The 13031-nt window shown below is 41.5% G+C and overlaps 2 protein-coding genes across 5 annotated transcripts in view; both read right to left on the bottom strand.

Moving 5' to 3' along the window:
• Positions 1-38: 38 nt before the first annotated feature.
• On the bottom strand, positions 39-6666 carry srsf7a (serine and arginine rich splicing factor 7a). Of its 4 annotated transcripts, XR_008605881.1 has the most exons (9): positions 6450-6666; positions 4582-4815; positions 4327-4503; positions 4154-4246; positions 3683-3724; positions 3529-3573; positions 2549-2647; positions 1676-2086; positions 39-635 (listed from the first exon to the last, which is right to left on the bottom strand). XR_008605881.1 is itself a non-coding variant. In XM_055028703.1 (8 exons), the coding sequence occupies exons 2-8, from the start codon at positions 4803-4805 to the stop codon at positions 1993-1995; spliced, it is 774 nt and encodes a 257-aa protein (XP_054884678.1). In that variant the 5' UTR covers positions 4806-4818; positions 6450-6666; the 3' UTR covers positions 39-1992. The 4 variants fall into 4 exon arrangements, 3 of the variants coding, with proteins under 3 accessions (XP_054884678.1, XP_054884677.1, XP_054884679.1); XM_055028703.1 differs by having other exon boundaries at positions 39-2086; positions 4582-4818; XM_055028702.1 differs by having other exon boundaries at positions 39-2086.
• Positions 6667-8051: 1385 nt separating this feature from the next.
• slc8a2b (solute carrier family 8 member 2b) overlaps positions 8052-13031 on the bottom strand; it is a 76900-nt gene continuing 71920 nt past the window's right edge. The window contains exon 17 of the mRNA XM_055028316.1: positions 8052-12560. Within this exon, the coding sequence (XP_054884291.1) occupies positions 12184-12560 (377 nt within the window). The 3' untranslated portion in view covers positions 8052-12183. The remainder of the gene's footprint in view (positions 12561-13031) is intronic.

Below are 13031 nucleotides of genomic sequence, written 5' to 3'. Positions count from 1 at the left end.
ACAGAATATCAACAGAAACGCAGCAGAGCGGCAGCAGGATGTGTTGAAGAGATTTATTCCAAAATAAAACTTCCACACAACAGAAAGAAAAGCAAACAGCTGCCCCAACATGAGCCTCGCTTGTGTTTTAAAATCGGGTCAGAGCAATGTATCAAACTCACATTATTCATGTAGCTTCATGAAGGGAAAGCAGGAAAACAACATGACTTTGAATCTAAAGGCATGCAGAGCAACAAGTGTTCCTGTGAAGAGGAGAGCAACAGAAAAACTCAGGATGTTTTAATACTTCAACTCATTTCATCTGCTCAGCCCATTCCTGCCATTTCTGAGTTTTACAGCTAAAAGTCAAACGAGGTGTCGCATCCCGTCTTTGCTACGCTTTTCAAAATACGGATCGCTTACACAGCAGCAACAGTTAAAACTGCTCCTATTTATACAACCTGGGGCATGTGGAGCTGTGGAGATGGCAGTCCCAGCGGTAAAAAAAACTAAACAAAAATAGATCTGGAAATAAAGAGAGAGACGACACGGACCGATACCAGAACCAAAGGAAAACAGCTGCTGCTGGCTGAGTCTTGGTCGCTCAGTCATCTGCAGGCGTGGGGCTCCGGGCCGGACTCGCTGAGCGGGAGCGACTGAAACACAAACGGACCAGGGTCAGCCTGTGGCAGCAGCAGACGGGGAGACACACCTACAGCTTCTCTGCACTGCAAAAACCACCTGAACTAAAGTCAGTTTAAAGGGCCGGCGCGGCCGAGCCAACTGTCCAGGCCGGATCACACCGTTTCACCGCCGCTTCAGGCTTTCTATGTGATTTACAATTAACAAGTAAGTCTCTCACAATAGTCAATTCATCAAATAATTGCATTACAAATTAAAATGAGCTTGATAATTTTCTTTTGAATGATTTATTGTTTTTCTCTTTCCACCAAAACCTAGACTGTAAAAGTTTTCAGTTTGGTGTTTTGGTCTCAACAAGCCTTTATTCTGAAGGACAACCTTCATAATCTGGAATAAAAAGAGAAAAAAAATCTCCTTTGCCTCCTCCCAATACTAACTAGAGGCAACCAGCCAAAGCCAGGAGGCGGGTCTTAGCGCTGCCAATCATCCTGTGTTTGGCGCTCCATCACTCACTTGCTCTTTGCTGCACTGCTGTTTTCTTTGCCATGAGCACATTTAGCAGCGAGTACATGAGTTGACTGACAGCGCTAAGCCCCTCCTCCTGGGTCAGATTTTTTGTTTTTGGTGCATTTCTTCAGGCAGCACTGTTAGTGCAGGGAGGAGACTGATGTTTTCACAGACCAGCTTTGTCATATTGAACTGTCACAACATGGTGTGCGTTTAAATAAATATGTAAAAAACATTTGATAAAAGTTGCTGCAGCTTCACTGTGAAATAGATTTTTTTGTACGACATTTTCAGAACATCGACGCATTGATCTGGGCAGTTGGGTCGACTGCGCTGCGCCTTTAAGCTGCGCTAACAGATTTCATGTCAGAATGAGAAGCTGTGGCGGCGGGCGGCTAACGCCCTCCTTCCTGCCTGTCAGCCTGACACACATTCACACGTCCACACACTCACTCCCACATCCAGCCACACATGCTCGCTTTTTAGCGGCTCAATATGTTCTGTCACCATCAACATGAGCTTAGTCAGGGGGTGGGGGGTTGGTTACCTTTGGAGACAGCGGCAGAAACAACAAGTACAGAGAAGCGAAGGATCAAAGGACTGAAGGACGGACGACTACAACTCGGAGACGCTCTTGAAGTCTGATCTCTCGTCAGCTCTGTGTCTCACGCTCAGAAGCTAAGACCGAGGCGAAGAACTCTGGTAGGTAGGGGGGTTCTGGTAGGTGGGGAACGGGTTTTTAAAGCCCGGCTCTGAAGGCTGGCCGGCTGGCTCTAGGGGCGAGGGGTCGGTCGGTAGGTCGACCTCTGTCTCGCTGTCTAACGTCAGACGCCGGCGGAGGCTGATCTCAGGTCAGCGCTTAAGTCACCCTCCCGCAGGCTGTGCACACCGCCAGCTGGCAGACCCTGGGCCTGGGATCAGCGGCGGTGTCTGTGCAGTGCTCAGCTCCCACCACACGCTTTAAAGAAAATATGAAAAATAAACAAAACGTTCTGCAAAGATGTTCACCCCAACTCACACCACTGGTGCTCATTTAGCTGATCTCACCTAGCAAAGCTGCCCTCGGCTAGCCAAACTCAGCTAAGTACCTTCTGTCTGCTAGCTTCTGCTAATGTCTGGCTGGCTGTGTTAGCTAAGAGCGGCTCCAGCAGAGCCAGCGTCGTGGCAGCTTGTCGTCTTCCTGTGCTCTCTGTTCCCGATCAGAGCCGATCCGGAACAGAGAGCACAAGAGCTCAGGTCTTCCTTCCGCTGAACATTCCCTGAACCAGCGGCGAGGAAGTGGTGGAGTCTTCGGATCCTCCGTCTGGCCGTTGGCGCCCTGGCTAAGATGGCTGACTCTGACCTGAACACCTGCCCTCTACACACATATCACCCCTCCCACTGCCCTGTGCTGCCTCACTCACACACACTGAGGATTTACCTGGCCCGCTTGTGGTTGGCCGACGGCGATCGAGAGCGGGAGCGAGATGCAGAGCGCCCCCTGGGGGCAGAGCCGGACCGAGAGCGGGACCTGGAGCGGCTGGGAGACAATAACAAAAACTAAACATGAAGAAATCACATTTATCACGCCGGACTCATCCTGATGCTCCGCATCCAGGGAACATTCCCAGGACCGGATCAGTTTTACTGCACCAAACCAGTTCAGTGCTGGAGGAAAACCAGTACAGGTTTCCAACTCAAAGCCACTGGAAACGCCTCGCTCAGTCCATGAGCAGAGAAACTTTTTCACTTTGGATCACATTGAGATCAACAAAGTCTTAAAGGGCCGGTAGTGGCAGAAAAATAAAACTACTGATTAACAAACCGTCAAAATTTTAAGAAATAGCTGTCACTGCAGTTGATAATAAACATATTATTCTCACTTTTTTGTAACAAATAAAACTGATTTGACTGATAAAATAATATTTAAAAACAACTGTGAGCTCCAGAGTCTCGTGGGTCCAGTAAAAACTTGAGACATGTGCCACAGAGGATCAGAGCTTCAGCTCGAACCAACCGTTTATATGAGCTTTATGCGAGAACTGGAACCAGTTTGGAAGGAAGTCGGTCATCTTCCACAAGGAAGAAACAGATTTTATTAGCATGAAGGCATTACTGTAAACACGAGAAAGAAAAAAAGACAGAGCTGAGTAATGTCACATTCCCAGCATATTAACTAAACCACGTCACCTTAAAACAAGCTGAAGTGTTTTTACTGGAAACCAGTTCAGAAGGAAACAGAATGAAAAAAACAAACAATATGAGGAGCAATTAAAATGATTTATAGTAAAAACTCAAAACAGTTTCAATCAGTGTGAGGAGAACCGGAAATGAACAGCAACAATGTTCTGATGGACCGGGGTGGGGTCAGAGGTCAGACAGGAGCCTGACCTGTTGACCCCAGTCCTGATCACTGCATACCTTCTCACTGGAGTCCTGGACTTGGACCGGGCCGGAGAGCCAGACCTGATGATGCAGAAGCAGAGAATGTTTTCATTAGACCAGACAGAACCGACTGACCGGCCGGGTCACAGCGGGTCACGGTGGGTCTGCGGTCGGGCCGCTGCGGTCTCACCTGCTTCTGCGTCTGGAGTATGACGGCGATCTGCGGCGGCTCCTGTAAACACACAGAAGAAACGGTGAGCAACAGAACGGGACCGGGCTAATTCCAGACGGTTTTACTAGAACTAATTTCTCTTTTTCAATAATTTAATTTCACTCCAGGAGCCAGTTATTTATGAAATATTTAACCCTATTTGTTGTTTGTTATGAATATCGCCTCGTTCCACGAACAAACAAGGAAATTTATTTTGTCGTTTGTTTTTACCTTTTAGAAATTAAAAGTTGTTTCCAGGTTTGATGTTGATTTTGTGATTATTGATATTTGATCGCCTGAACAGCAGAGGTTCATTAGCTAGTTAAACTCCTGACGGTCGGTCAGACTTGCCGACTGTGTCGGATTATTTAACTGCTAACTGAACCAGATTATGCAGATTTTGTTCTGGTTAGCATTCCTGGTGCTGTGCCCGTTTCCACGCTGACCTACCGGCTGTAGCTGCGGCTACGACTGCGGGAGTGAGAGCGGTAGCGCCGTCCGCGGGACCTGGACCGTGAGCGGGACCGGGATCTGGACCGGGACCTGGAACAGAAAGATGGCCAGGTCAGCGTTGCTCTAACTAGCTGACAGGCACTAAGCGGCTAGCATGGCCCCGCCCCAACCTGCTGCTGCGCCGGCCTCTCTTGCTGTAGCGGTAGCAGTCATAGGCGTAGTGGCCCCGGTCCCCGCATTGGTAGCAGCGGTCGTTGGGGTCAAACTGGCGGCGGCTGGGGCGGCCGCGGCCCTTCCTGGACAGGCCGGTGGACATCTCCACGCGAACACGGGAGCCACAAAGGATCCTGGGAATGAAGGGCCGCCGTGAGTTCAGGGAGCAGAAATCCTAATCTAAAACCCATTTAATAGAGGATGAGACCTACTTCCCGTCCATGCCTTTCACCGCGTCCTCTGCATCTCGGGGATCCTCAAACTCCACGAAGGCGAAGCCGGGTGGGTTCCTGGCCACCCACACGGTCCTCAGGGGCCCGTAGTAACTGAAGGCCCGCTCCAGCTCCCCTTTGGCGGCGCCGTTACCAAGGTCACCGACGTAAACTTTACAGTCGGTGGCCCGGGACGAGCTCCGGGACGACGAGTAGTACGACATCGCTCCTTAGCTGCTGGGACAAAGTAACCATGAAAACACAATGACGCACAGAAACACAGCTGGGTCCAACTGGAAAAACAAGACGGTTCTGGTACTTTTTTAAGTAAATGATATAATATGTCTACTGTTCTTTTGACTAAACAACATTTAAATGGTACAAAATGAGAATATGATGAAAGATTCTTTATTACAGTCTCATATTCTATGTTCATTTCTTTCATGCATTAACATTTATATTCTAGCCATTGGAGGGGGTACCTAATCATTTAAATTTAATTTACTTAGCATATTCTAATGAACTCAAGTTTAAATACATTATGTAAAGAAAGAAATGGGATGCATCCTTCTGAATGTTTAATGGAGTTTAAAATAATAAAAAAAAGAAACTCATGCCTTTAAAAATAAAGGTTCAAAAATGTGATGCATTTACAGAGTATTGGGAACATTGTAGATTAAAAAAAATAAAACATTGGCCACAAAGTACATTTCTGCAAAGAAATATTACATATGTCGAAGAATATTCTGTGGGTGACATTAACTGTTAACACACTGTACAATTATGCAAATAAATAAAACATTATAATTTTCCACAATTAAAGGCATTTATTAACCATTTTAAACAAGAATGTGAGCTGACATTATGTGCATTTTATACATTTGACACCTCAACATTAGATGACTTTTTGTTGCAATTTTTTACTTTATAATTTCAGAGAATATCTTACTATCTTTACAATATTTAGTTTATCCCAATAATTATGAAAACTGTAAAAGAAAAAAAACAAATATTCCTCACAAAATTATGACTTTTCAACTGAGAATATCCCAGTTATTTGGTTTTGACCACATTATTCAGCTTTTTCCCTTTTTTTGGGTCGCTGCGTTTTTCTCCCGCCGAGAAGCGCGCGGGAGGTAAACAGACCGTCTCCATGGTAACGGTACTTAGCCTGCAGCTAAAACGCTTGCGGGATTCCGTTAACCAACCGCAAACTATTTACCTTGCGACCGTTTGTGTTGTGCGGATTCTTCATGCAGTGACAGAAAGCGAAACCCGAGAGTCTGAAAGCCCTCCGAGCCTGGCGCCGCTGCGGGTGGTCTGACGCCATGATGGCTGCATTAAAACCCATTAAACCTGCCCCTTTTAAGCCCAAAAATATAGACATATATTTATATATATATGTTTTTAAAAAGTAGTTTATGCTAAAGAAAGACACGGACTGAGCGAAAGGGTTCGTAACTACGACCAGACTTATTAGACTGGTGGCCCTCAAACGGCATTTGTGTATTTTTTAATATTAATATTACTAAACTAGACCTTATAAAGATCTCCACAGTTTCGAAAAAACAATCTCTTACACCATTCTAAATAGATTTATATACTCAAATACTGATACAACAGAAAGTGAGGTGCGGAATGTAAATTGTAAATTTGTGCTACCTATTTCCCTGCCTATTATCTCCGTATTTTACGCCTAATGGAATCAGGTCTGTTTAAACAACTTTAAATGATAAACACAACTGACCAATACAGAAGTGTTTAAATACGTGAGTTCCAAGACTATTAATAAACGGTTAAATCCAGGAAATAGTCCAGGCCCGAGTCATAAACAATGGCGGGCGGCAGCACGCGTTAGCCGGCCTTACCTTCCTCTGTTGATTTTGGTAACTCCGCTTCGAGAAAACCCGACTCCGGCAGTCTCTATCGGAAGCCTGTGGTCGTATCGAAGTGGCAGGAATAAAAAAAATTACAGAATAAATTTGTTTAACCGCCACTAACACGCACGTTAATCTAACTCCCGCATGTCTTTCCGCAACGACTTCACCTCCAACGGCTAGCAGGTTCTTCTTCTTCTTGTCTTGGAATGTTGGCGGTTAGCATACCAGCTGGTGCTTTTACCGCCCCCTACTGGACTAAGATATGAACGTGAATCTTGGACAGAGTGAAATTACCTATACACACAATTTAAACACGGTTCAAATCACATTAATACTTTAAGATAAATCTTCCAGATTTAAAGATAACTGTTAAAGCGAGCTAAACATGTCCGATAAAAGAAAAGTAGTACAAAAAACTTTCACACAGACTATTGTTCTATACAGCAACACCATAGAGAAGCTTTGTTAGTTCTAATTTGTTTTCATTAATTTTTTCATCTGTTTGGACAATTATTCTCTCTGTTTCTGGGTGATGCGCAGCTCTTACATTTGGAGATGAGTAACTGTGGAAACAAGGTATTGTTTTTGCATCTGGGAGCAGCTGATTAGCATCACAAAAGCTCAAATGTAAAACCTGAACTTTGACCTCAAATTCCAGAGCAGGTATGGATTTAAAAGTTGCTGCTCTTGAGAACTACACAGTGAAAACACAACATCTCTCCAAGTATTTTTCTCTAGTTTCTAGTGCAAATATCTTAGTATCCTTAAAAATAATGCAACACTAATTTACAAGTAACTTCATCACAAGACTAGTCGACTGTTCTAAGACAATATTTCCTTAAAAGAGATTAAAACAAACAAAAAAGTAATAGTTCAGTTGACTATTATTAGTGTCAGATTATTTTACTTCTAAGTACTTTTTAAAATCAATTGTAACAAATTGTTGATTTAAATAAGCTTAAAATATTTGATAAAAATTCTGTTTAAGTGCAATTAATACCTAGTTTTATGGATGTTCTTTATAATTTATTAAACCACAATTTCTGACTTTAATGAAACAATTTTAATATCAAAGTTAGTTTGAAGTTCTGGCCAAGTCTGGTGATAGTAAAAGAAATCTGAAAAATACCAAATACTTTTTCAGAAACTGACCTAATTAGCAACAAACATAGAAATAAATAAATGGCTTGGAAGAAACAGTTTAATGTATGATTGAAAAATATGACAGTGTGTTTAAAAAAAGTTTTAAAAAATTCAGAATATATAAAAAATAAATGCAACGAGTGAAAAAAAGTCCTCAAATAAATACATCATATGAAAAAACTAATAAAATAGGAAAAAACAATAAAAAAGGAAACTAAGAATAAAAATAGACTTGAAATGGATAAATTACATAAATACTGTTTAAAATGATCAATATTAACTTAGGTTACAGTATAACCAAATAAGTTGGGAAAGTTCTGGATGCAATATTTTGTACATCAATCACTTCATCGAGCCATTTATTTATTTATATGTTTATTGGGAATTACGTGAGAATCTGTACATCATATTATTATTTAATGCTTAAATAACGACTCAGACTCGTCACACGTTGAAAATAAATAAACTATATTTAACTAAGGTCAAGTTCACTTGATTAAAGACCTTCATTTTCTTTCAGTAACACGTTACATCTCATGCCAAGTTTTCAAAAACAAGATTTTTTTCATGAATTTTTTTCTGTTGCGTTTCATACAAAAAACTTCAGTTAATTTATTAGAACATTGACTTAATGTATATGTCTATCACATCATATAATATCTCAGTCAGTTTTAAGACAACGTATTAGGGCCATTGCAAATAGAAAAAAAGGAGTGAATTTTCACCCAAAAAATTGGAAATTTTCAGATTGATCTCAGATTTTTTCTAGAAAATACAAGTTTGAAAAGTTTAAATTATTATTGAGATTATTCTGAAAATTTCAGACTTTTTTCTAGCAAACTTGTGACTTTTCAAACTCAGAAATTTCCACGCTTTTTTAAAGAAATGTTTAGATTCATCTCTCAAAAAATTTTTTACCAAATTTTGCAGATAAGACTTTTTGTTCTTAAAGACTGACTTTTCAAACTACTTTTTTTCAATCTTAAAATTTCCAAGATTTTTCTTACTACCAAATAAATGCAAAACTTATTTCTAAAACTCAAATGTGTTCAAATGTTTAAACTCAGAAATTGTCAAGTTTTTTCTGCAAATATTTCTCAGGTTAATCTCAACATTTCTGAGCTTTTCCTGAAGTTGCTGAATTTTTTTAAATGTACTTTTTTCTCTATCAATAACGGCCTTAATTCGCCGTCGTACAGTTTCCCTACAGAGGTTCAGGCAGAGACAAATCCTTTTTTAATTATCACATAAAACGAGATCACACAGAGACGCTTTGGGCAGGAGCAATGGGTGGGGGAGGGGGGACACGAACACGGACACGGAGATTTCACAGGAAACAAACCGGGGGATGAGCCGAACGGAGGAAACATCGTTTCTGTGCAAATGTAGGAGACTGACTTAGAAAAATAAAAAAATAAAACGTCTCCATCAGGGTAGACCATGCTGCTAACACACAAACACACGGATTCATCATGCATGTCCGGAGGAACACGGAAACACAGAACACAGTGGGGGAGGGGCGAGGCGGCGGTGACCACATCTATCTAAGGAACAGCAAAGACCCAACGGGCCGACAGTTAGTACAGAAGTTCACGGAAACACAGAGCAGTTCTGGTTCTGGCTGCTGGCCTGTGTCTGGAGCGCCGGTTCCAACCGGTTCTGACCAGTTCCAACCGGTTCTGACCAGTTCCAACAAGCTCCAGCTGGTTCCAACCAGTTCTGACCAGTTCTGACTGGTTTTGACCAACTATAACTGGTTTCGACTGGTTCCAGCAGGTTCCAGCCAGTTTCTACTGGTTCCAGCAGGTTCCAGCCGGTCCTGACTCGTTCCAAACAGTTCATTCGAACCGGTCCAAACCGGTTCTGTTCAGTTCTCCTGCAGCCAGACTGTCGCTTCCGTCATGTAAACATGCTACTTACACTTACAGAGCCTCCCTCACAGGGACTGGGTGTAGAAATGTACAGAGACGGTAAACACTGCGGCAGGAGGCGTGAGCAGACAACATGGAGCGTATTGCACAAAACGGCCGCACTCTGTTCACTCCGCAGCGCAGCTCATCTTTAAGAAAATAAATAAATCATTTCATCAAAATAGTTCTACATCAACAGAAAGACGGCGATGGAAGACTGAACCGGCCAAAATCGAGAAAACATAGCAAAAACTTATAATTGGATCGATAAATATATCGATATCTATGCAATGCGAATTCAATCCTGAAGTGTCTTGTTTACATTTTTTCTGTTTTTCCTCTCTTAGACAAAAGAAATACTATTTTTTTACTATTTTTAAGAGCCTCCACTGATCTCATGACAGAAACAGAAACTTTTAAAACACACAATTTGATTGTTAAAAAGGTAAAATAGGGGGATTTTTTTCCACTCAACCATAAATCCTGGTATTAAAATATTAAGTATTATGTAAATAAACTGGAAGTGGCAATGTTCAGATAGATATTCTAATATACATTCTGTCAGATTAAAGCAACCTTTTGAACTACTTATTTACTTTTCACTAAGCCCACATTTCTGTATCAAGCATGTTTTTTTTTATTGATCCTGTGTAAAACTCTAATTTTAAATGTCATGTTTTCATTAGCTGTAAGTGGAAAATCATCATACCATAAATAAAGACTTTTCCATCATCAATCTATGTTTAATTAATCCATATAATTTGTTTCATAGTCAATCAACTTTATTTCTACAGCAAATTTTGAAAACAGTGGGAGACAAAATGTTTTACATTAAAACAGAAAAAGTATAAAAAAAAGTGATAAATATAAAATAAATATACAGATATAAAAATAGAGAAATATAAAATAGAGCTGAATAAAAAATAATATTCTAATTTATAGAATGAGTCTATTTATATTAGAGCCGTGAGATTAAGGTGTTATTTTTGATTAATTAATTAATTACATTGAGTTTGATACTGTAATCATTTTAACTCAGTTAATCAAATTTTTCTTTAAGATTTTTTAAAAATTTTTTTCATTTTCAAGGCATTGGGAAGTATTTTGGTCATTTATGTCAATTTATTCAATAATTTAGCAAAATGTTGCTTAATTTGTCAGATTAAAATATGCTTAATTAGTTACAGATCCTGTAATTAACTTGATTCAAAATTTAAATCCAGTCCCACAGTAAAATCAAATATTTTGACATATTTTCTATGTGTGAATTATTTACATTTCTTCCTGATTTTGGCAGTTTCAGCCTTCCATATGGGGCAGCAGGCTGTTTAAATGTTGCGATGTTTGAATATTTTAAACCGTTGGATTGGCTCAGGTACGTGGAAAACAAATTAAAATCTAATCCACTAACATGTCGGATGACGGCTCTTCATGCTTATGTTAATCTGAACGTCGCCTGGAAATCTAAAAAAAATCTACCTTGGCTTCACCTGCAAGGAAAAGATACAAAATCACTTTTAGAAAGTTTACAAAGTGTTACTTTGGGTAAACGACTCAAATCTGCCACGATGTCATAACAGCGTTGACGTGTTGAGCAACTTTAGGCTGACGTCTGCAGAATGTAAGAGCTACAAAATAAAAAAGGATTTTTACTGATCTCTCATTGATTCAAGCTGCTGCTGAAACAATCCTGACCTCATTATGACTCCCGTTGTTTCCCAGCATCTTCCTCCACCTGGAAGATAAAAACCCTGAAATGCCAGTTTCATTTTAATTTGAGGAGGTTTTTTAATTTATTTTTGTGCGGTTCAGGGTTTTGTTCCTCGCAGTTTGTTTAGCAGCTGTTAGTTTCAGGAGTTTCTGAGTTAAAAATCTGAACAACAATAATAACATTTCATCTGGTGCTTCCTGCTACTTGTTCTCCAAACGTCTATTTCTACTGGATCCAGTGTTATTTTATAGCAGAACCAGCTTTAAATATTGCACAGAACTAAAGTTTAACACTGTTAGAGACAGCTGCGGCGGTTTGTACAGCTAGAAGCCTGAAAACCACATTTCTGTGAGTTTTTTTCCTTAAGGCATCTGTGCCATGCGAGCATCAACGTGGACGTGTTGATGGCTGGAATGAGTTTCGAAATGACAGATTTTCTGTAAACTAATACTGTCGTTCTACTGCTGCAGCAGTGGGCGAGTCCATTAGCATGCATGCTAACTGAGCAGACGGCTCAGGTGGGGATCTGGGTATTTCCTGTGCAACAGCTTGGTTGCGTTTTGTGCATGCAAAACCGTCCTCCCACAGAGACTAGGCGCTAAAGAGACACGTCTAAACTCACTTCCTGCTAATTAATCACATTTTGGGACTATTTTTCCTCCTCTGAAACGTTTTCAGCGTCCGGTCTATTTACAGCACACATGGAGGACCTGCTGCGGTAAACATGTGTGATTTTAGCGGTTTGTAAACATTTGACTCTTTTTCTCCACCTCCTCGGCGTAAAACATGAAAGTTGCTGCAGACAGGAGGGAATATGTTTTAGTGAACCCGCCCGGGTGTGACATCACAGCCCAGCTCATTTTAAAACCTGCTCAGTTTTTCCTCCAATGATCTGTTTACATATGAACACGTGTCTGTGGTCGCGTTGCGTTGGACCGGCCTCTGCGCCCTAAGGAGACTAGAAGCCCTTGATGTGGCAGTAGGCCTCCAGGCTAGAGAAGAAGATGTAGAGCAGCCAGAGGCCAATGAAGAGCATGGTGGTGAGCAGGCGCGACGACCTGGGGCCGCCCAGCTCGCCGCCGATGGAGGGCCGGCGCCGGAACAGCAGCACCGCCATGCAGACGAACGCAAAGATGGTGAAGAGTGTGACGGAGAAGGCCAGCGAACCCGGGTCCACCTTGAACTGCTTCCCCTTGATGGCCCAGTAGATGGCGGCCACCGACCACGCCACGCCGATCCCCAGGAAGACATTGACGGCGTTGCTGCCGGTGACGTTCCCCACTGACGCGTCGGCGTGCTGGTCCTGGATGGCGGCCACTTTGCTGGCGAAAGTGTCTGCAAGGAGAGGAGCAGAACATATTTCACCTGTGGGCAGCAGAACCGAACAGCCACTCAGGATCACAGGGGTCTGCTTTGCTAAAAATTCAAAATGGCGGCCATTTTTCACGATGGTCGTCAAGAAAAATTTATGTCTTCCAATATTTATAACAAATTAGTAATTTAGGTGTCAAGTCACACAGATTTACAACCATGAAATCATAGATATTTTTATGATCCTGTGTTTTTTTTGGGAGGAAATATTTTCAGAATATTTGAAATATTTGGATTTTCCATTGTTGTCGTGGAAAATACATGTTTGCACTGAAGCCGGCAGAAGTTTCTTCCAGCTGAGCCCCTGGAAAAAATGCTAATCACAAAACAATCAGCAGAGGCCAATACTGCACCACTAAATACATTCAAAATTGACAGAAGCTAAACTGCTAAACACAAATAAATTGTACCGTAGCTAACAGTAACGCGCTGCAC

Source organism: Poeciliopsis prolifica, unplaced genomic scaffold (genome assembly GCF_027474105.1).
Source record: "Poeciliopsis prolifica strain line A6 unplaced genomic scaffold, Auburn_PproV2 SCAFFOLD004, whole genome shotgun sequence".
NCBI lineage: Eukaryota > Metazoa > Chordata > Actinopteri > Cyprinodontiformes > Poeciliidae > Poeciliopsis > Poeciliopsis prolifica.
The sequence above is the reverse complement of the archived record's forward strand: the minus strand, read 5'-3'. Positions and strand labels throughout refer to the sequence as shown.